Here is a 20,122-nt window from a genome sequence, read left to right as displayed (position 1 = left end):
AGGGCTTTATAATACTCAGCTGAGCCTGGGCCAAACAGTGCTGGGGGCTGCCTTTGTGGGAGAGCTACCCTAGAGGTTGGATAACCCTGCAGCACTGGAATGTGCTTCTGCCCAGGTGGCACTGCAGGGGAACCAAAGATCCTCAGAGTCTTTGCCCTCTGGAAGTCCTTGGGGAAGCTTCTCAGAAACAGAGGGTCCTTCCTTAGGGAAGTGAACCTCTTGTACCTCACCATATACTCTTGCCTTCCCCCAGGGCCTCTAGCTCTGCTCAGAGTACAGAGAATTTTCAAGAAAGCTCTGAGTTTACTGGTCCTCTTCTTTAGGGCCAGGTCCATGGAGACATGAAAATTTGGATGTGGCAAGAAGCAGAACTGATACCCCAATTTTCACTTGTATTCCCCTGAGAGGTTAGGTAAGGGATGATTTTCCTTAAAATACTCCTTACAATACTTGGCTGAACCTGGGCCGGGCAGGTCTGGGGGCTGCTTTTGTGAGAGACAGATCTCAGAGACTTAGGTAGCTCCTGAAGCATTGGAAAACAACCTTACCACCCGGGACAGCCCAGCTACAGGCCTCATGCAAGGAGTAGCCAGAAGATGCAGGGGCATATCAGACTTTAGTCTAGGAGAAAGAGGGTGGAAATGCATCATGTGCCTTTGCCCTGCCGCTGTCCCTGGAGAGTAGTTTTAAGAGCTCTGCTGATAAATCCACATTATTGTCAGGTGCCAGTGCTGTCTGGTATGCCTGGGAACTTGGCTCCCTTGCCAGTGATGAATCTTGTGATGTCAAAGGCTAGGATACTTTCTGCCATTGTTACCAGTGGCTGGGCACAGTTGTGTGGTGTCAGTCATGTGGAGCTGTGTCTTAACTCAGCTGCTATATAGCAAAGGACCATAGACTAGGTGGCTTAAACAACAGACATTTATTTCTCACAGTTCTGGAGGCTGGGAAATCCAAGAGCGAGGTGCCAGCATGGCTGAGTTCTTGGTGCGGACTCTCTTCCTGGCTTACAGTCAGCGGCCTTCTCGCTCTGTCCACACATGGCAGAGAGAGCGCTCTGGTCTCTTGTTCTTCTTATAGAGGCACTAAACTCATCATGAGGGCTCTACTCTCATGACCTCATCTAAACCTAATTACCTCCCAAAAGCCTCACCCCCAAATATTTCACATTGAGGGTTAGGGCTTCAAGCTATGGATTTGAGGGGGTTGCAAACATTCAGTCCCTAACAGTGGTTGAGAGCCTGAGCTCTGGGCCCAGTCAGACCTGAGTGTGAACTCGGCTCCACCACTTGCTAGAGGTGTGACGTTGAGCCGCTTCTATAAACGGAAGATAATGGTCGTGTCTTCCACAAGGAGGTGTCATCTATTAAAAGTTAGAGTGACATAAAAACAGATAGAAGATGCATGGTTACCAGAGGCTGGTGGGTGGGGTAAGTGGGGAGATGGTGGTCAGAGAGCACAAACTTCTAGTTATAAGGTGAGTGAGTTCTCAGGATCTAATGTACAGCATAGTGACTATAGTTAACAATACTGTATTGTATACTTGAAATTTTCTCAGAGAGTAGATCATAAATGTTCTTACCACCAAAAAAATAAAAAGTAACTATGTGAAGTAACGGATGTGTTAAATAACCTTATTTTGGTAATCATTTCACAATATATAATTTATCAAAATATCACCCCATGCATCTTAAACTTTCACAGTGCTATCTGTCAATTATATTTCAATGAAGCTGGAAAGAAAAATGTTTGAGTGAAAGTAATGTGCTTGCAAAACGCCTAGAACATAAATATTGGTTAAAGCAGGCACACATCTACTAAAGGGCCCTCAGTAACTAAATGTCCCTCCACACCCTCAGGGAGGGACCTGGCTCCTGATCCTTTTTGAGTGTTGTGGGGGAGGAGGTATCCCAGAAACGCTGCTTTATAAAGACAGGCCTAAGAAAAGCTGCAGATTCTGCTGTGTCCCTGAATTCACGCTGAAGCCACACGTTACACCAGCAGCAGCCTGCCTTCTCCCCAGTTCACAAAAGAGCCCTCTCCTGCAGTCATCTGTTGCAGTGCCCCTTTTTCCTCTATTTTTGCCTCCATGTAATTGCTTATGCTTTTCTGTCCCCTTGGAAAGCCCTGCCTCTCCACACATCACTTCTGCCAATGAAGTACGAGGTGTTGTCCTTCCCAGCCCTGATTCAAATGGCATTTCCTCCAAGAAACATTTAGTCAACTCATTTTGAAGTAGTGACACACACACACTCCCCGCATAGCGTACTGTCCAGGCCACTCTCTGAACCCACCAGGCACTGCCTTGTTCCCAGGCATGTCTCAAAGCTATCCTAAGTATCCTGGACAAAGGAACCCAGTCTTATATAGGACTCAGGGAATATTTGATGAGCTTATGAGTAACTTTTCTAGCCATCAAAACTGATGGCACTTCCTGAAATATTGAGGAACTGAGAGGTGGGAGAGAAGAAAGTTTTATGCCTCTGTTATCAGCCATTTCCTGGTCATCTATCTCTCAAGGAATCAGAGATGGACAACTTCATCCTTGCATGTTAAGGTGAGGAATCCAAGGCCCAGAGAAGGAAAGGGAGTTTTGCAAGGTCACACAGCAAGTTAGTGGTAGACTCAGAACCTGGATTCAGGGCTCAGTTTAGTGCTTTCCCTTCTGTTAGAGAGAGGTAGTGGAGTGTTGCAGGGCAAAGAGACTGATTCTGGGGCAGTCGGGGCTACTTGGATGATACAGTGATTTAATATATAATGAATCCTTAGATCAGCTCTGGCCCAGCAAGCAGGATATAGATGTTTATTGCTCTTTCATCTTTATTATTATTCCTCGGCCCTTCATTGACAGCTACTACCTCCTCCCTCCAGGTCCCATCATTTCAGGGGAGAGAAGAACCCTGAGAGTATTAACTGTGCCAGAACATCCCTACTAGGCAACAGGTGAGAAGCTGATGGGTAACTCAGAGGACTAACCATCGGGGCTACTGACCTTAGCGGCGTAGGGTGACTTTCTGGACCATCACAGACCAAGACCTAACAAATCAGACCTTGACTAAAAATTGGGTGTTTTGTTTCTTTGTTTGGCGAAGGGAAAATGGAAAGGAACCATCTGCCCTTTTGGCAGGTATCCAGCAGACTGGGTGGGTCTGGTGCGGTACCATCCAGGGCTCTCAGGCCTGCCCAGCGGTCACCATGGCTCAGTGCAAGCAGCAGCCACAGAGGGTCTGCCCAAGCAGGTCTGTTCACCTATCAGATAGCCCAGAGACCCTCTCAAGCCAGGTCCTTGGGGGTACAGGGTACCCAGAATCAATACCTATTATGTTTTTCCCTCACTGAGCTAAAAACAAGATTTCCTGTCTGTCTGTTTGGAGGGGTGTCAAAGTCATCACTGGGAGCCAGTGAGTGACAGCTTCTACTTACAGTCCCTGTGGACTTCTGTGGGCAACCGTGTATCTTCTTTCTCAGACTCCCAGCACCTGTACCCTCCCAGGCCACAGGAGGAGAGAGGACAGTTGTGCACCCAGACACTGCTTTTTCCCAGAGGAGAGCTGCAGTATGCCTCCCTCATCAAAAACAAACTTAATCACAAATTTGGACAGGCCCAGGGGAAGGACTCTGAGAATTGAGACCAAGGCTCCCTTAGTGGGCTGAACCATTTCTCAGTTTCTGTTGTATTTCCATGTTGGAGTCTGATTGGGTAAAAAAGAGTGCAGCATATAATGCTGGCCACTTAGCAAGGGAGCCCTGTGCACTGGGGAGCTTTTAGTTGGGATTTTGTGTGAGCAGTTAGAGAACTAATTGGAGCAGCTATTCTCCTGCTCCAAATATGATTCTAGGATCCTGCTGATTTTTCTGAGTCTTTCCGGAGTGAGTGACTATTCTCACCATGACATCCCAACCAGCCTAGACAGTTCTTTTCCAGTTGGTAGAGCTGGGCTGGCTTAAATATCTGTATTCCCTCATTCCAGGCTCTTTGTGACCAGGAACATGTTTAGTCACTTATACAATCATGTACTCATTCATTATTTGAAACCACATTTCAGGGTGCCAGGGTTACATTGGTGAACAAGAGAGATGTGGTTTAAACCCTCTTGGAGCTCTCAGTACAGCAGAAGAGATAGCATTGAATGATTTACAATAGCACTGGGTAATCTGACTATAGGCCTACCTGGTCTAGTGGTTAAGGAAAGCTTCCCTGGAGAAGTGATATTTAAGACCAGAGGGAAAAGCAAGAGATATCCAGGCAGGGTGTGGTTAGAGCATTTTAGCCAGAGATATCAGCTCATGCAAAAGTTCTGAAAAAGCAAGAAAGAGCAAGGAGGAAAATGTACCAGGTGAAGCTGAAAGGAGGTGACAGGCCAGGCTACAGGGCCTTATATTCCACCAAAAGGATGCGGGTCTTTATTGTGACAGCAATGGAAAGTGCTCTCCAGTTGCTGTAGGATGCTTGGAAATTTCTTCCTCCAATTGATCATTCTTGCTCTGATGTCAGCCTCATGAGCTGGGACAGCTCAAACCAGCAGACCCAGCTCAAATGTGACCACTGTGCGACTGTCTCTGACCACTGCAACCAGAGTTTCATTCTTCTCCACTCTTCCTTAATCAGGACACATGTCATATGTTGGTTTCTCATGGCAGCCACTGACACCAGACTGTTCATGAGACTGAGCTGACCACTCCAGACACGGTGCAAAGAGCTTGGGGAAGGGGAAATTAGAAGTGACAAGGTTTCATGATCGGTACCTCAAAGTTCCTTATGTAAAAGATGGGTGTAGTGGGACAGTCTGCGGACAGAGAACCAGTGCTAGGTTAGGTCGTCCATGTGGGAAGGAAGGCAGGGTGGTCCCTTGGGGAAAGGAGGTGGCTGGTCTTCTGTGATTTCTTCTCAGAGACCATCTGCTGGTTCCTCTTGGTCCAAGTTAGCCTGCCAGGCTGTCTGCCTCTCCCTAGGGTTAAGGTGACCAAGCACAGGCTAGGCCAGGTGTATGCCTGGCTTCTGGGGAGGAGCAGCTAAGAGCCCTGGCATTCCTTATGAAGGTGGCCTGGGCCAGACCACACCCTCTCTCCACCTCTGGTTATAAGGGTGAAATTTAGGGAAGACACCAAAGGCAGACTGATAAGGAAAAGAAGAACAGGGGAGTACGTGCTCACTAAAGAATCATGCCCAGTTCCCCTAACCAGTAGTGTTCTCAAAACTGTTAGCATTTGGGGACATTCTTGGGGATGGTTCTGCATATTGCAGGACATTTTAACGTCTCTAGCTTTAAAATGCTTCTACACATCTTCAAATACTTCCTGTGGGGCAATACCAATTACCCCTCCCTTCGTTGAGAACCACTATTCCTCATGTTTATGAGGATAGGATGTGCACAGCTGGGCTTTGGGTCCTGAAGCTGGTGGGCAGGGGGACTGGGAAATTCCCCTATCTGAGAGTATCTTAGGGAAGTTCTTGTTTCATGGGATGGTTATTCTTCCCAAAATAGTCATGGGGGCTCCCGCTGGTCTCCTGACCCAAAATGGAGCTCCTCCTGACTTCTCTGCCGATGTTATTTACTTACCATGGTAACAGCAGCCCTGTGCAGAATCTGGTGGGCAAGCTGAGTTTTAGTGCAGGTATTTCCAGCCTTCTGGGTTGGACTGTGGGCCAGGGTGGCAGGACCACCTCTGGTGGCTAGGTGCTGCTCCATCGGGCCACCAGATGGCGCTTGGGAGGCCCCGCTCTCTGCCGCAGGACCCGCTGGTGGCAGGATTGACTGCAGAGGGAACTTGCCTTAAAGAGGCATGGTCCTAAAAGAGACAAGGATACATGGCAAACTTGAACCTTCACCCCAAAACAAGACCCCACTGATGACAAGCACTACTGGCTAGGCTCTGGTGCTCTCTTGTCCTCGCCTTTTTGAATGTTGAGCTGCCACATCTTGGAGCCAGTCTCCTTGACAGCCTGCCCTCAGGCCCTGCAGCTACTCCTGGGCCTGACAGGGAAGGGGCCAGCTTGGCGGGTGGCGTCAGAGCTCCTGGCAGAGCAGCACTGAGCTTGGATGCATCTGCAGAACTCTGGCTGAAAGACTGAGAAGTGCAGCCAGCTTCAGAGGAACGGCGACCACAGCAGGCAGAGGGCCAGCCTGTGAGCTCTGACCCCAGGTGGACATGCCCCTGTTTCCCTTGGAGCTGATAAAGCTGGAGCCACTGAACTTTGTCTCTGGGTTCTTGGGACTTAAGAAAATCCTTCTGTCTTTTCGGCTGGCCTCTTTCCAAATTCTGATGGGGATGCTGTGGTAAGTAAATTAGGAAGGGGGCTCCAACCCCCTCTACTGAGCCCTCTGATTGACTCTCTAGGAAACTTCTCATGTTGACCCCAGGTGGCAGAATCTGAGCCATGTCAGGTGAGGACCCCTTTAGCCGAGGTGTGGCACCTCAACCTCCTGCAACTGCAGCTTGCTTAGTGGAATCTAAGGCAGCTACTCTGCCTGGGATGCTGGACTTGCTGTGGTCCCTGGGAGCCGGAGAGCAGGGCTTCAATACAGCCCTGGCGAATGTGTGGATGTGTGTGAGGGACCTTCACGGCTACAGGGACTGGATGTCACTGTGCTGAGATAATAAGCTTTGCTTTTTAGCAGCCTCTGGGGTGGCCTGTTTCTGGCTCCTCACTTCATTTCCATTACCATGTACGGTAAAGCAGCATTTACTGCTCTAAGATTCACCCTCCTGGCCATAGTGTTGAGGCCAGCAAGGGGGTGAATTCAGTTCTCTGGTTAACATCTTGCCAGGGCTACAGATCTTTCCCACGACTCAAGCTGGCACAAAACTTTGGTAGAGAAATGCATAAAAGAGGAGGGCTTTGATTTAATCTATACTGTCTGTAGACCTCACTGTCTTCTGGTAAAGTAAGGAGGCTGGAAAGAGACAGGTAGGAAAATGGCAAAGGACAGAACTGATAGTCCTTCTCCCTTAAAGGTGACTCAGTAGAGGTCTGGGCCCAAGGGATGAGGGTGAATCTTGGAGCAGTAAATGCTGCTTTACTGTACATGGTAAAGGAAATGAAGAGAGGAGCCAGAAACAGGCCACCCCAGGGGCTGCTACAAAGCAAAGCTTATAGTCCACTAGAGCAGACAGGAAGCCTGGAGGTCATCTGTCTGATCCACCTGGGTGCCCACCTACACATGTGAAAACAGGCTGGAAAGGCTGGAGACTGGTCCAAGGCATAGAAGCCCTGGGATATGGAAGGGACTGGAGTTCAGGAACCTGTCATTGATTACATCTAGCTTGTCTCCAGGGTCATCTTCCCTGTTGGGAGGCTTTCTTTGGGAACCAGGTCTCTTTTTGCTTGATCATTGGTGACCCTTGGGGGTTCTGGAATTACTGTGCCTTACATTCCTCCTGTAGCTCCAATTTCTTCCTCCCTGAGTGTAACTTCATTCTGTTTATTCATTTGATCACTCTTTGTAGCCCCATACAGAGATTACACAAGTGGACTCTAGATTCAGAATCTTAGTTTGTTTCCAAGTGTTACCACCTGCCAGCTGGCCAATGGCTTAGCCTTTCTGCTTCTGTGGAACACAGAGAATAGTTATTGCTACCTCACTGGATTATTATGAGGCTTAAGTGAGATGATCTATGTGAAGCATATAGAGCAGTGCCTGGTATTGAAGAAGCACTCAGTAAATATTCATTGTCATTAATTTGATTTATTCAGCATGTATTGTTGAATGCCAATCTGTTGGACATTTGGCTGAAAGCTGATCTGGGGACACAGTGTGCTTACAGCTGCTTTGGAGGTCTACCTGAGCCTCCTTCCCCACTGGGCTGAGTGCTGTGGGTACCCAAGTTAAAAAGGATGCAGTCCCAGCTTTTAAAGAGCTGGTCTGCGAGGAAGGATACAAAGACTTGGTTTTTGTTTTGTTTATTTTGGCTATCACAGTATGGTTTTTATTTTTTAATTTGAATGCAGCTGGCCCCACTACCCTTCACCCCCATCCCCGGCCAACAACCTGTAAATCCAGCCTCTGCACACTGGTGTTCCTCCCTACTGGCAGTGTGGAAAGAGGTGAATGGACATTGCTTTCACCAGCAGTGACCTCTGCGTGATTAAGGAAGCAGGGACTCCCAGGGCCTTCCTGTTGTGTGCAGTGGAGTTGGGTTGCTATCAGTGAGGAGGGGAGAAAAGCGGAGATGCCCACTTTTGGTTCTAAGCACAGTCACCCTTTTCCCATCCAGGCAAAATAGCTAGTAGAAGCAAGGCTTGGTTATTGGAGAGGCAGTGAGTACACACACCTGAGAATTAAGGGCAAGGCCACTGACCTTCAGAATAGGATATGTCCCTCCCACTCAACCCCTCATCATCAGCCCAGCATTCCCGGCAAGGCAACCATACCTTTAATCCCTCTTAAAATCCAGTGGGTGGTAAGTCAGGAGCAGGCTGGTCACCAGGGGAGGTGGGGAGCTAAGGACAGCCTGCATGAACAGCCCAGAGGAAGGGCTGGAGAAGGTGGAGACCATTCACCCAAATGACTGGACAGCGAATGGTTAGTACAGGCTTGGAGGATGCAGTGTGGTGGGTGCAAAGGCAGGTCTGCCCTTAGCTGCATCAGGGTGGTCTGTCTATAGGAATGCACCCCTGCTGCTCTGACAGATTGGGAGTGCTGGCAGAGCACTTCACCTTTGGCAAAATGCAAATGAGAATGACTTTTTAACTCCTTCCTTCCTAGGATGTGGTGTTACTTCTCCCCCACCTCCTCCCCACCCTCAGTGCCAGGAATCTGGAATTTTCTGTTCCAGTCTCAAATCACCCTGGTGCTTAAAGGCCCACACATTTAGGTCTAACCTTAGCTAGAGTCAGGTTGTGTGGTGTTACCATCATCTGCTGGAAGCCATCCAATGAAGGCATCAAGGGAAACTTGAAGTACTGCCCTTTCTTGGGACACATATGTGTGAGACACATGTGTGAGATGGAAGAAAGCTGGAAGGGTTTTCTAGAAGGTGTTCTCTAACCCATGGACCAGCAAAGGTGTCCAGGGATCTCCACCACCCTGCTTTAACCAGTTAGCTGACAGCGGAAGCTGCAGGCATGACATTTAAGAGCATGCATAGACTGCCAGGGTTGAAGTCACAGCCCTCCACTTACTTTCTGAGTGGGTTACTTAGTTGCTCGGTGCCTCAGTTTTCTCATCTGGAAAGTGGAGGGAACTGAGATAACACTGAGGTTCACAATGAGATAATCTTGTAAATAAACCACTAAGGTCCACGCCAGGTGCACTGTAGGCATTCTATTAGAATTATTAGAAGTGTTCCTCATTATTGCCTCCAAGATTCCTCTTTCCTGTACCCTATATTGTGTTCTGGAGTGGGAGGTCTGGGACAGGATTGCACAAAATATAGAAAAAAAGCAAACTATGGCAATGCTAAGGAGAGTATATTTTAACTTGAAAAATGCTGAAAATAGCTTCAAGCCTTTATAGATAAAAATGTAAAATGTATGCAAATGTATGTGTCTTACACAGAAACATATATCTATGGCCTCCTGTGGCTATCAGGAAAATAACCACAGCATGCAGAGAGGGCCCAGGATGGTTTGGTGATGGTGGTTGTTGGGGAGGGGGTAGTGCTGCTGTTTCTGTGGGCTGGGTTCCTGTTTCCACCTTTCTTCTGGGTTCTGTGCCTTCTGAGAGTACCATGGGGGAAGGAAGAGGGGCCCTGTGCCCCTCTCTGCTTCTCCACCCTCACTGTCCTCCTCCCTCTGGTTTCTCTGAGAGCCCCATTTGCTTCCTCCCAATCCTGGCTCTATTTCTGGAGCATCTCATTGGAGATGCACGGCCCCCTCTCTGCCCGGCTCCAGGTGCTTGGTCCCTCCAGTCTTGTGTGCAAGTCGGATGGTGGGAGGGTGACAGCTGAGCAGGGAGGGGCCACAGAGACAGCCAGAGCCTAAGCCAGAAGGGCTGGGGTTGGGGAGAGCCGAGGGGATGCAGGGAGGGGCCAATGGGACCTCATGGTTGAAAAACACCCACTGCAGCCACTTGTGGAGGCTTTACACACCCCAGAGCATCTTCCCCTGCACTCCCAGGGGCTTGTGGGGCCTGCTGTGAGCTGGAGGCCACCCGCCCCTGCAGCTGCCATGGGCTGTGTGCGGTTTCCTTTCAGCACCACCGGCAGGAGGGGCTGCTTCTCCCCTTAAGAAGTGGTTCAGTGGTTAATTGGAATGAAGAGGACTCTCCCCCACACACATGCTCCATGGATACAGAAAACACTGCGCCCCGACCCCGTGCCCCAAAGGCCAGAATGAGCTTCACTTTGTAGGCCTAAGGGGAGAGCTGGGTCCCATGTTTTGCCCTTAAGCTGCTTCAGGATGTGGAGGGTAGGGGTCTACTCCATCATCAAAAACTCACTGAGGTAAAACCAGTGTAAATGACCAGAGCAGGGTTCCTGAGGTGGTCCCACTGCCTGCCTTCCCTTGGGCTCAGGAGAGGAGCTTCAGCCTCTGCTGCCCGGACCACCCTAGACTGACCTTCCTCCCCTCCAGGATATCAGAGTACTTTGGCTCAAGGAGGCTGCAGGACCAAGGTTGTCTTGCGTCCCACAGAAACAGTACCCAGGGGACAGCCGTAAAGTCCCTTCCTCTAACCTCTGCACTGCTCTTGGTGGGTGGGTGAAAGGAATTTTGGTTTTAAAGATTCTGTTCTTGGAGGAATCTTTACCTAGACTTCCTTGCCTTGTTTGTGATTATGGTTACATGGTGTCCTTCTGGCTGCTGCTAGGGGTCCCCAAAGAAAGCTCCTAGAGGAAACCCCGTGGAGACCCTGCAGCCTCTCCTGTACCCCGGTTTGTCCTCCACAGCCCCTTGTGACCAACCCACCCCTCCGCCCAGCCTCCTGCCTTGCTGGTCTGCTGGTGTGTAGGGCAGAAACCGCCCGGCTTTTAGGTCAACGGTGTTCAAATAGATGAGGCGCTGTTAAGGTTTGGAAGGAAAGAGTCCCAGGGCGGCCAAGACTTACTGCAGGCAGCAGGACGTTAACCCCGTCAGCGCCGCCCCCCAGGCTCGCCTAGGGGAGGGGCCCTGCAGCCGCACCGGCCCCTGAAACTGCGCTTAGAGATCCTGGGGTGGCAGGTGATGTCACCCCTGCGGGCCCATAGGTCACCCCGCGGTTTCTCCTCGTTTGCGGGTTGCCAGAATTCGGCTGAGCCCAGCGAGGGAAGAGGAGCCTGGGCCTGCGGCAGCCCGAGACCCCGTGGGACCTCTCCTCCGTCACGGGTTGGAGCCCCTCTCGCGGGGAGTCGGGGGAACTGGGGTTGCTGCCCGACAGAGCAGGTCTGGAGGCGTGCTGCGGGGGGAGGGGGCGCGGGAGCCTCGCGCCGATTGGTCGCGGCCCCCGCCCCCCGCCCCCGGGCGCCGCGCAGCCCCGGGGAAGTTGCTAGTTGGCGGGCGGGCTGCGGGGCCGCGGGGCCGGGATCCGCAGCAGGGCTCGCCGCGGCCGCAGTGGCCCGAAGGGCTCCCGGGGGCGCTCGCCGGCCCTCGCCGGCACCCCCCCTCTCCCGGCAGCTCCGGCTCGCTCCTCCCTGCTACCTGTTTCTCTGCCTCCCCCCGCCTCCACGGCGCGCTCCGCAACTTCGGCCTCCCGGGCTGGCCGCCCCTCCCGGCCCCCCGCCGGCCCGCCCGCCCGCCGCCCGCGCCCTCCCTCCTTTGTTGTGCGATGAGGGTCGGGTTTCCGATCTGACGGAGCCGCTGCCGCCGCCGCCGCGCGGAGCCGCGGGCATGGAGCCGCTCAGCCACCGGGGCCTGCCGCGCCTCTCCTGGATCGACACCCTCTACAGCAGTACGTGTGCGCGCGAGCCGGGGAGGCCGGGCGGGAAGGGCCCCGGCGCCCCGCGCGGCGCCCCGACGGCCCGGGGCCCGGGATGCCGGGCTTGTTCGGGGAGCCCGGCGCGGGCTGGGGGCTGCTTGGGCCCTCGCGATCGGCCGCAGATGGGGTCCTCAGAGCCGCCTTCAAGCGAGTGGAACGGCAGTTGACCGATGGGGCCAGGAGAGCCGTGTCACCTCTTTCCCACCTGTTGTGTAACCGAGTACTCCCCGTCCTCGGGAAGAAGAGAGAGCCCGTATAGAGTGCTGCCTCCGCTCCCCGCCCGGCAGCTCCTTCTGTCCACGCTGAAGCAGAAAGGCCCTTTAGCAAAGTCCTTGGCGCCTGAGTTTGCCACCTCAGGGGTGTCCTGAGGCCGGTGTGCGTTTCGCGTTGGGTCTGGGGTCAGGTGGGAAGGTCCACTGCAGCTGCAGATCTCTGTGGGGCCATTTGGATGAAGGAGCTCAGAACTCCCGGCTCTTTCCTGCCAGCCTCATCACCATCCCCACCCTCACCCTCACACCCCCTCCAAAAAGAAAAAAACAAACCTCGTCTTCTCCACCCCCTTGCTCCCAAATCTGCTATGATCATGTGATTGATCTCACTGCCGCTAAGGATGTGTAACTGAGCCTTCCTAAATTCTAGGGGCTTGGGCCTAGCCACGCGCCAGCCCCCCTCCCCCGCTGCCTTGCGCAGGTCGCTAAAACACTGTACTTAACTCCCACCCCTTGAGATACCTTTCCCAACCCCCCCTGGTGATGTAGGCAGAGGGTCCTGCTGGCAGCCTGAGGAAGATAGTGGGTTTCTACCTCCCTGTTCACTTCAGTGGGACTCTCCCACTCTGTCTTCTAGCCCCGAGTGCTGGGACGGGCCAGGGGAGGCAGGTGGAACCAGGTTCTGACACTGGGTGGCATGGGACAAGGACATTTTCAAGGTTCAACCTGGCTCACATTCCTTGGTAACAGTCATGGCTTAGGTGAGGAGTGGGCAAAGATGGGGCCTTGAACCCCATGGTCTTGACCTGGAGGCTCCTCAATACCCAGCATCCTTCCTCTGACCTCTGTATCCCCTTGGGTTCCCATCACTCCCCATATCTTCTCCCCCTCCTTCCCCTTTTTCCTTCCTTTCCTCCCCCCAGAAGCGCTCCTTGTGATGGTTCATTCTGCTTTGGTTTTTGAACATCAAAGGGGCAAAGCCGGATCCCCTGGGTGTGGGTCCTGCGCCAAGCCCAGCCACTCCATCTGCTCCCTCCCCTGCAGAGGCCAGCATTGTTGGGTGAAGGTCAGGGCCCATGTCTGTGTGTTGGGGGGGTGCATGTGTCTGAATGAATGGGGTGCATATCTGTTCAGAGGCCTGCTGCAGATCAGCTCCTGACCTGAAGGAAGGATTAGTGACCTCTTAGCTGTGCTTTTGCAAATAACAGTAATAACAATGCCTCATATTCACATGCTGCTTATGTTCCTAAATATTTCTGGTTTTTTGTGAAACCCAGCACTGGTGTCCCTGTTTCCCGAAACATAGAATCCTGTGGAAACCTACTCTGGCTTTCTCTCTCTCCATTGCCCTGAAGCAGATGCTCAAATGTGATCATTTCCAAGTTTTCCTATCTCCACACACTCCCTCCCTGCCAGCAGAGAAGCAAAATTGCCTGAGGTCCCCTTGAAAATTTCAGACTGGAGGAAGGGGAGATAGGTAAAGGTAGATACATGGAGACCTTCTTCAGGGGTGCCTGTTAACTAGCCCTGACTCCAGCAGACTGGCATCTGAGCTGTCTACCCTTCTGCCTGCTACTCTGGCTCCTGGGGCAGCCTGGATGGAGGGGTGGGGGGCCTGACTTGGCAGCAGTGTGAGAAGTCCCTGCCTCCTGCTTCAGAACAGCTTATTTGAGAGCCATAGAATGAGGCTTCCTGGGGAGGTGCTGTGCAGTCATGTTTGGGCTGTTAGCCATGAAGTTTCCTCTTGACAAGAGCCTAAATTAAAACAAATACTCAGGCTGTCATTTGCCTGGCAGCATGGTTTTGTGGCTCCCAGAGGAAGTTCCTCTGTCTCTCAGGAAGCTGTTTGCTTACAAGGCTCACAATCCTGGGGTGGCAAGTCCCCACAAAAGCCAAATCCATCAGGAACTGTAAAGGGGATATACCCAGGGAACGGGGTGGCCAGTGTACTGCTTAGCAATGTGAATGACCCAGTGGTAGGGGCTCCTCCTAAGTGCTGCTGTGGGTAACAGTGATGGTGGCATGTCCTGAGGGCCTGCTATCTGCCAGGCACTATGCTAGGTACTCTCTATCCATCCTCTCCAAACCTCACAACTCTGCAAGATAGTCATCTCCAGTTTGCAAAACGAGAGGCTAGGTAAACTCAGTCAGTACCCAAGGTCACAAAACTGATAAGTGACAAAGCTGGAATTCAGGTCATACCCTAGGAAGGTAAGGAAGACTCTTGTCACCTACATAGTGTCTGAATTTCTCAAGACCTTGGAATATCATGGAATAGGGGACATCTGTCTCTTTGATCCTCTTTCACAGAGCTTTCCTTGAAATGGTCCACACGGTAAGTGGCCTCAGTGACTCTGATTCTAGCCTATCCATGTGTGGGGGCTGGTCCTGTAGCCAAGACAGGGGTTGTTGAGGCTCCGTCTGAGCTCTCGGAAGCTGGTGATTCTCTGCTACTAAGACTGCCAGACTGCCAACCAGCCCCTCCCCTCATATACATCTTGCCTTTGGAGTTGTCAGCTCATTCTTTCTGGCTTCAGCATATCCTACAAGGAGTGTGCACATTTCCATTGTAGACTGATGGTCATTTGGTAAGGGGTGGGCAGTGGGCCCCATCTCCCCTGTGGCAGAAGTTCTGACAGGCTGCAGTGATATGATTTTTCTGACTCAAGGAGATAGGTTGGCTCCCAGCTGCCAGTGTGATCTGGGACTGATTGGAGCAGGATCTTTGCCCCTCATAAAGTTGGAGTGGCAGGTGAGGGTTTCAGCATCCCACTTCCTGTCTCTGTCGCTAATTTTCCTACACTGATGTCATAATGTCAGCTTTGCCCCTCAGTGCCTTGCTTAGGGTCTTTCCCTGGAGCCAGTATGATTTTCCCTGTAGGGCTGTGTTCTTCATTTTATCTTCTCTGTCTTTCTCTCATCATCCTTTCCACTAGATACTTGTCACTTTCTCTTGTGATATGATCATCTATTATTAGAACCCGCCTTTTGGAGCTCAATTCTCTTACCCCTAGCAACATTTCCAAGGGATATTTCACTTGCTCGTGATATTTACATGCCCTTTTTCTTGCCCTGAGGGCTAAAAAAGCATTTGGGACTATGGAGATACAAACCCAACTCCTGATAATGAGCTTGCTTCAGTTTCCCATCTATTCCTATATTAGCTACTCCAAAGACCAAGCCACTGGCCAGACTGTGTGGGTGTGATCATTCCATCTTGCACACCCATGATGTGCTTGTGAGCACCTGCAGATGGATACTTTCTTGTCCTCTGAACAACCCTAGTCATTTATTCCTTTTTGTCAACACCAGCCCATAACTGTCACGGCTACTGAAGTCTCAGAGGTGGGGCTGGCAGAATTAAGTCATCTACTCAGAGAAACTTAACTTTTACTGTTGTCATTAGTGCTGCTGTTCTTTGGGAAAAGGAAGAAATGACAGGGACATTTTTGAAGAATTAAGTAGGTGGGTGGAAGATGGGGGAAGAGTAAGGAAAATACATTCTGCTTCACTCTTGCGGGCAGGACGGCAGACCTGAGCTGCTCTCAGAGGCATGGTGTGGTTCCTGGGGTGATTCTGGTACCTCGTGCTTACGCCTCTGTGAAGCGGGGCTGTGTCTCTCTTGGATGCTGTGTGAATTAGTTAATGCTTATAATTGTCTTGAAGATGAGGAGTGCTGTTGAACTGCTCAGCTATCCAGCTCGCCGCAGTCCTCATTATTGAACAGGCAGCCATCAAAGGCTTGCCGAGGAGTTTGGAAGGAGCTGGGAAGGGGGCAAAGGGACCAGCAGGAACAGAGGGTTGGACCAGGTTCTCAGGTGGTACTTAGCCCAGTGCCTCTTGCTTAATAAGCCCTCCATAAATTTTGGTTGCCTGAGTATGAGAGGGAAAAGGAAAGTTCTGGGTGCTTGGCTCCTTTAACTCCGTACTCCACCAGAAATCCCAGAAACCCACTGGCTGGCCCATTCACAAGTTTCTGGCTGTGTGGATTTGGTAATTGTAGTAGCTTGTAGTGGAGTCGGAGACCCCCCAGGGGAGTCCCAGCGTTGCTAAGGCTTGTGATTGTGCAGTTGGAAGACTTTGCAGCCAGGGTTAGTGCTGCAGCTGTTTGGCTCAGCCTGAGCCCGTTGGGGGCAAACCAGGAACTAGCAGCTTCTCAGTCAACCCTACATTCATCCATCATCACTTGCCTCTGCAAGGCCCCTGGCTGTGATGAGCTGGGGGGGCCTGGAGTACCCACCCCATTCTGCCTACAGGGAGGGACTTGGCACTTTCCACCGATTACCCACTGGAGAGGCCTGCAGACTTACCTGTCTCCAGGGCAGGCTAGAAGAGGCAGACCTTGGTCTGCTTTAGCTTATGTGGCTTTGGGCAAGATAGGGATGGTTGGAGCCATGAGTGTCCCTGACTGGCAGTGGGAGGGAGTGTTCTGCTTGTCCCTGAAGCTTGGGAAGAACCTTTCCAGACCCTGTAAATGGGGAAGAAGAAAGAAATCAGAGCAATAGGCACACTGCAAAATGTGCCCCCCACCCCATACAGGCAGTGGGGATAGATGCACAATCCCTTCCCACCTCCTACCCAAGGCATTTGGCAAAGATCCCTTCAAGGTGGGCCCAACTGGCACCATGCCTTGCTGTGGACGGGGCAGTCAATTCTCTGTCTCCAGATTCAGACCTTATTTGGGTCTCTCACAGTTTTCTGCCTCTCTGCTTTATTCCGGTCTTCTTTTCCCGCCCTTCCTTCCTCACTACCCATCAGAATGACAGACAAATACGGGCTTACTGGCCATACAGAAGCTCACAGGGCCAGCGTGGTCTTCAGGAGATGGGGCCTGGTGGGGCAGGCTCTGTGGCAGCCTACCTGGTCAGGCACCACCCCTCTCTTTCTTCCACCCTCGCCTGTGATGCCTTCGTGTCCCTCTAGACCACAGGCTGGCATGGCAGATATGGTCAGGCATTTTGCATAAGGTGAGCCAGATCTCCAGAAGGGGTTGGGTGGCTGGGAGGCCTCAGGCAGCCCAGTGCCGGGGGAGCTCAGAGTCCTTGTTTTTGCAGGCAGCATGGCTGTTTGCCTCCCTGGTGTGTCCCTGGAGCTGGTGCTGCCTGGAAAAGCCCCATATTGACTAGGGATCTGTGGGTTGACTCAGGGCTGTTGGGGAAGGATGTGGCCATAACTACCTTCATGGGACTGAAGGGCTGATCCTATTAGTATGCTGGTCTAACCCCTTCCTCCTGGGCATTGCCTCATGGCCAGCAGCAAGGGTTTAATGGATCAAGATTATGGAAACCAAAGAGGTTGTGTTATTAAACCCAGGTATTTCCTGAGCTGGAGGACCCCTACTTCCCACAGCAGCGATTGATTTCCTCGATTGTGGTCTCCCTGTTCAGGCATGTTACCCTGAGCCTCCACAGCCTGTGGGCCAACATTTTGAGTGAGTTTCTCCCTCAAAGATGCAGTTTTAGGAGAAAGATCTCTTTCTGAGAGTTTAGGAGTCAGGGTGGCACTGTGTTCTATGTGGCAGCACCCCCTGGAGTTGTGTGATAGAGACTTCTTTGGCAGATGGGTCTGGGTTCTGCAAAGGTACATAGAAGCCTCATCCTTGTGTCCCTTACAACCACTGGGCACACTGCAAAGAAAGCTGATCCGTCCTGCTGGGTTCATAGAAATCAGAAACCATTTGGTCTAGGAAGAATGGAAAAAAACAGCATATAACCAGCCCTACTGTGTGCCCGATGTGTGCTAAGTGCTTCCCTTACATTATCCTAACAACCGAACAAGGTATCTGTTACCATCCCCCTGTTTTATAAATAAGGCCCTGAGAGGTTAAGTCATTCTGCCAGTTTGAGCTGAATCAGATCTCAGTTGGCTCTGACTCTCTATGTAGCCTCTCCAGCTTCCAACAGCAGTAACAGTTACAGCCAATTCTGATTGAGTACCTACTATGTATCAACACTTCCCACGTTATCACCAGTCCTCAACAACCCCTATTTTATTAGGCAGGAATTACTGTCTCTATTTTATATGGAGGAAATTGGTTCAGGGAAGTTAAGTAGTCAATTCAAGGTCCTAGAGCTGGAGTACAAGCCAGGAATTGAGCACAAGTTGGCCAGACTCTACACTCTTTCTCCCTCACTGCCTTGCCTTTCACAGTGGTGCCAGTGAAGGCCCTTTGGCAGCTCATGTGTCATGGAAGTTGAGTGATCTGCTCATCTGTCCAGCGGGAATGACTTCTGTGAAGACGGTCTTGGCTCACTCATGATGTTCGGCAGCTTCCAGCCACCAGGAGCCCCATGAGCACCCACCAACCGGGTGCCTCTTCCTAAGGGGTGATCCCAAGGAGAATTTCCCATGGGCACCTGGAGCCCATATCCCAGCATTACTTTGTCCCTGGGATCATTGGCAAGGGATACTGACTGTAACCTCCAAAAAAAGAGAGAGAGAGAGGAGAGAAAATAAACTTTGGGGGTCGGGATAGAGTACAGCTAGTGCCCAGTTTCTGAAGCAGAGCAGGACCGGGGACAGGGAAGTGGGGCCTGGAGGAGGACTTGGCAGAGCCCATACATGCTGGCCCTGTTCTCCGACTTTTTAAAATTCACCTCCACAGTCCCAAAGGAATATAAAGAGCCTTCAACCCTAAATCAGGCCACTGCACACCAAGGTCCTTTGCTGAGGCCCTGGGCCATTTGGGCTGCAGATCTGGCTTCTGTGTTTGAACTCACCCACGTGCAGCATGTTAATGATGGAGTGCCCCACTCCCCAGACCCAGGAAGGCTGCTGAGCCGAGAAAGTCTGCTGTCCCAGAGGTCACCCCGCTGCGGGAGGCCTGTGCTGGGGGCTTACGCCTTAGCAGAGCTCTGTTTGGCTGGAGCCAGCAAGGCCAGAACAAGATTGGAGGGCTTGTTGTGCAAAGGGTTTGTGTGTGGTGAGTTTTTTTGGAGATGACAGGTGGGTGGAGGCTGAGCTGAGAACCATGGCAGGAAGGTGTAAGTGGGAAAGAGGGAGGGCATGCTCCACACTGTTCTCTCAGAATTTCACTGGACCCTTCCTTCCTTCACTGAGTCTGATGGCATTTTGAGGACCCCCTGTTTGGTTGGGCATAGGGACCCATGTAGCCTCCCCCTCATTTGCTCATCTGTTTCTAGGGGGCAAGTGTGGAATTGCAGTTGCCCCTAAGGCCTTAATGACTCCTAATGCTTTCCTCCTACCACCTTGAACCTGCTGCCCCAGCCTTCTCCCTCCTGCTGCCCCTACCCTCCCTGTGGTTCCAGGATGCAGCAGACCAGAGGCTCAGCCTTGACAAGGTCCTTCCTCCAGGCACCTCACTTTGGTGGTCTCCTGCTCTTCCTACGCTTCCCCCCCGCCTCCTTCCGTCTCCCCACCACTGCCTTCCAAGAGAAGGGATTCCTCTCAAGGAAGACTGATGAACTAGGGCTGCCCAAGCCTGAGAGATTTGAGCGGGCCAGGAGAACAGACAGGTGGTGAGGAGCCTGTCCTCCAGAAAGGACGTGTTTTTACTCTTGTGCCTCATGGTTCTTGTGGTGCCAGTCAAAGCAGTGCCACAGTGCAAGCTGCCTGCATCCTTTGTCACCTCAGCAGGGCTGGGGAGTGCCCAGTGTAATAACTTGTGGCAGTAGCTACTCTTGTCAGCTGTGTGTCGGGAGAGGAGAGTCAGAGAGCTGTGGTCCCAGAGTGTAGCATTAAGGGAAATCTGCTTGTGGATGGCCTGGCCAAAGCGCTCGCCAATTGGAATCAAGTTAACAGGGGCAGGGAGCACTTACCAAAGGGAGATTGGACTTGGTGAACACTTTGCTAACTCCTTGGACTGGAGCCTGAACATAATACATATATTTTACGTTGTAAGCTCGTACACACACAAATTGAAAGAAAAGTTTCATGGGACAGTACTTACCCTTTCTGTCACATACGCAGTGCGCTCATATTTTTACACCCGTCTATTCTATTCCATTCCATTCCACTCCATTAAAAACAGACCCAGAAAGTGCTGGTCATGACCTACTACACTGATTTCATGACCTGCAGTATGAAAAACAGTGGACTAGATGATCTCAAAGGGCTCTT

General features: G+C 51.7%; 1 protein-coding gene and 1 long non-coding RNA gene across 4 annotated transcripts in view; one reads left to right on the top strand and one right to left on the bottom strand.

Annotated features, from left to right (window-relative positions):
* ABR (ABR activator of RhoGEF and GTPase) overlaps positions 1-20,122 on the top strand; it is a 168,747-nt gene that overhangs the window by 30,169 nt on the left and 118,456 nt on the right. Inside the window, exon 1 of one of the 3 annotated variants that reach the window (XM_037022857.2) lies at positions 6,260-6,278. The exons of 1 other annotated variant lie outside the window; for it this stretch is intronic. Coding sequence is in view for 1 of the 2 variants with exons in the window: in XM_037022855.2 (XP_036878750.1) it covers positions 11,747-11,807 (61 nt within the window). In the remaining variant the exon portion in view is untranslated. Of the gene's footprint in view, positions 1-6,259; positions 6,279-11,673; positions 11,808-20,122 lie in introns of those variants that run through there. One more of the 3 variants, XM_037022855.2, reaches the window with a different exon arrangement.
* LOC140849062 (uncharacterized) lies at positions 4,374-11,656 on the bottom strand. The gene is made up of 3 exons (XR_012130549.1): positions 11,558-11,656; positions 5,562-5,790; positions 4,374-4,700 (listed from the first exon to the last, which is right to left on the bottom strand). It is a non-coding gene; the product is annotated as an uncharacterized lncRNA (long non-coding RNA).

Source organism: Manis javanica, chromosome 4, assembly GCF_040802235.1.
Source record: "Manis javanica isolate MJ-LG chromosome 4, MJ_LKY, whole genome shotgun sequence".
Taxonomy (NCBI): Eukaryota; Metazoa; Chordata; class Mammalia; order Pholidota; family Manidae; genus Manis; species Manis javanica.
Note: the sequence above shows the minus strand (reverse complement) of the source record. Positions and strands in the feature narration are given on the sequence as shown.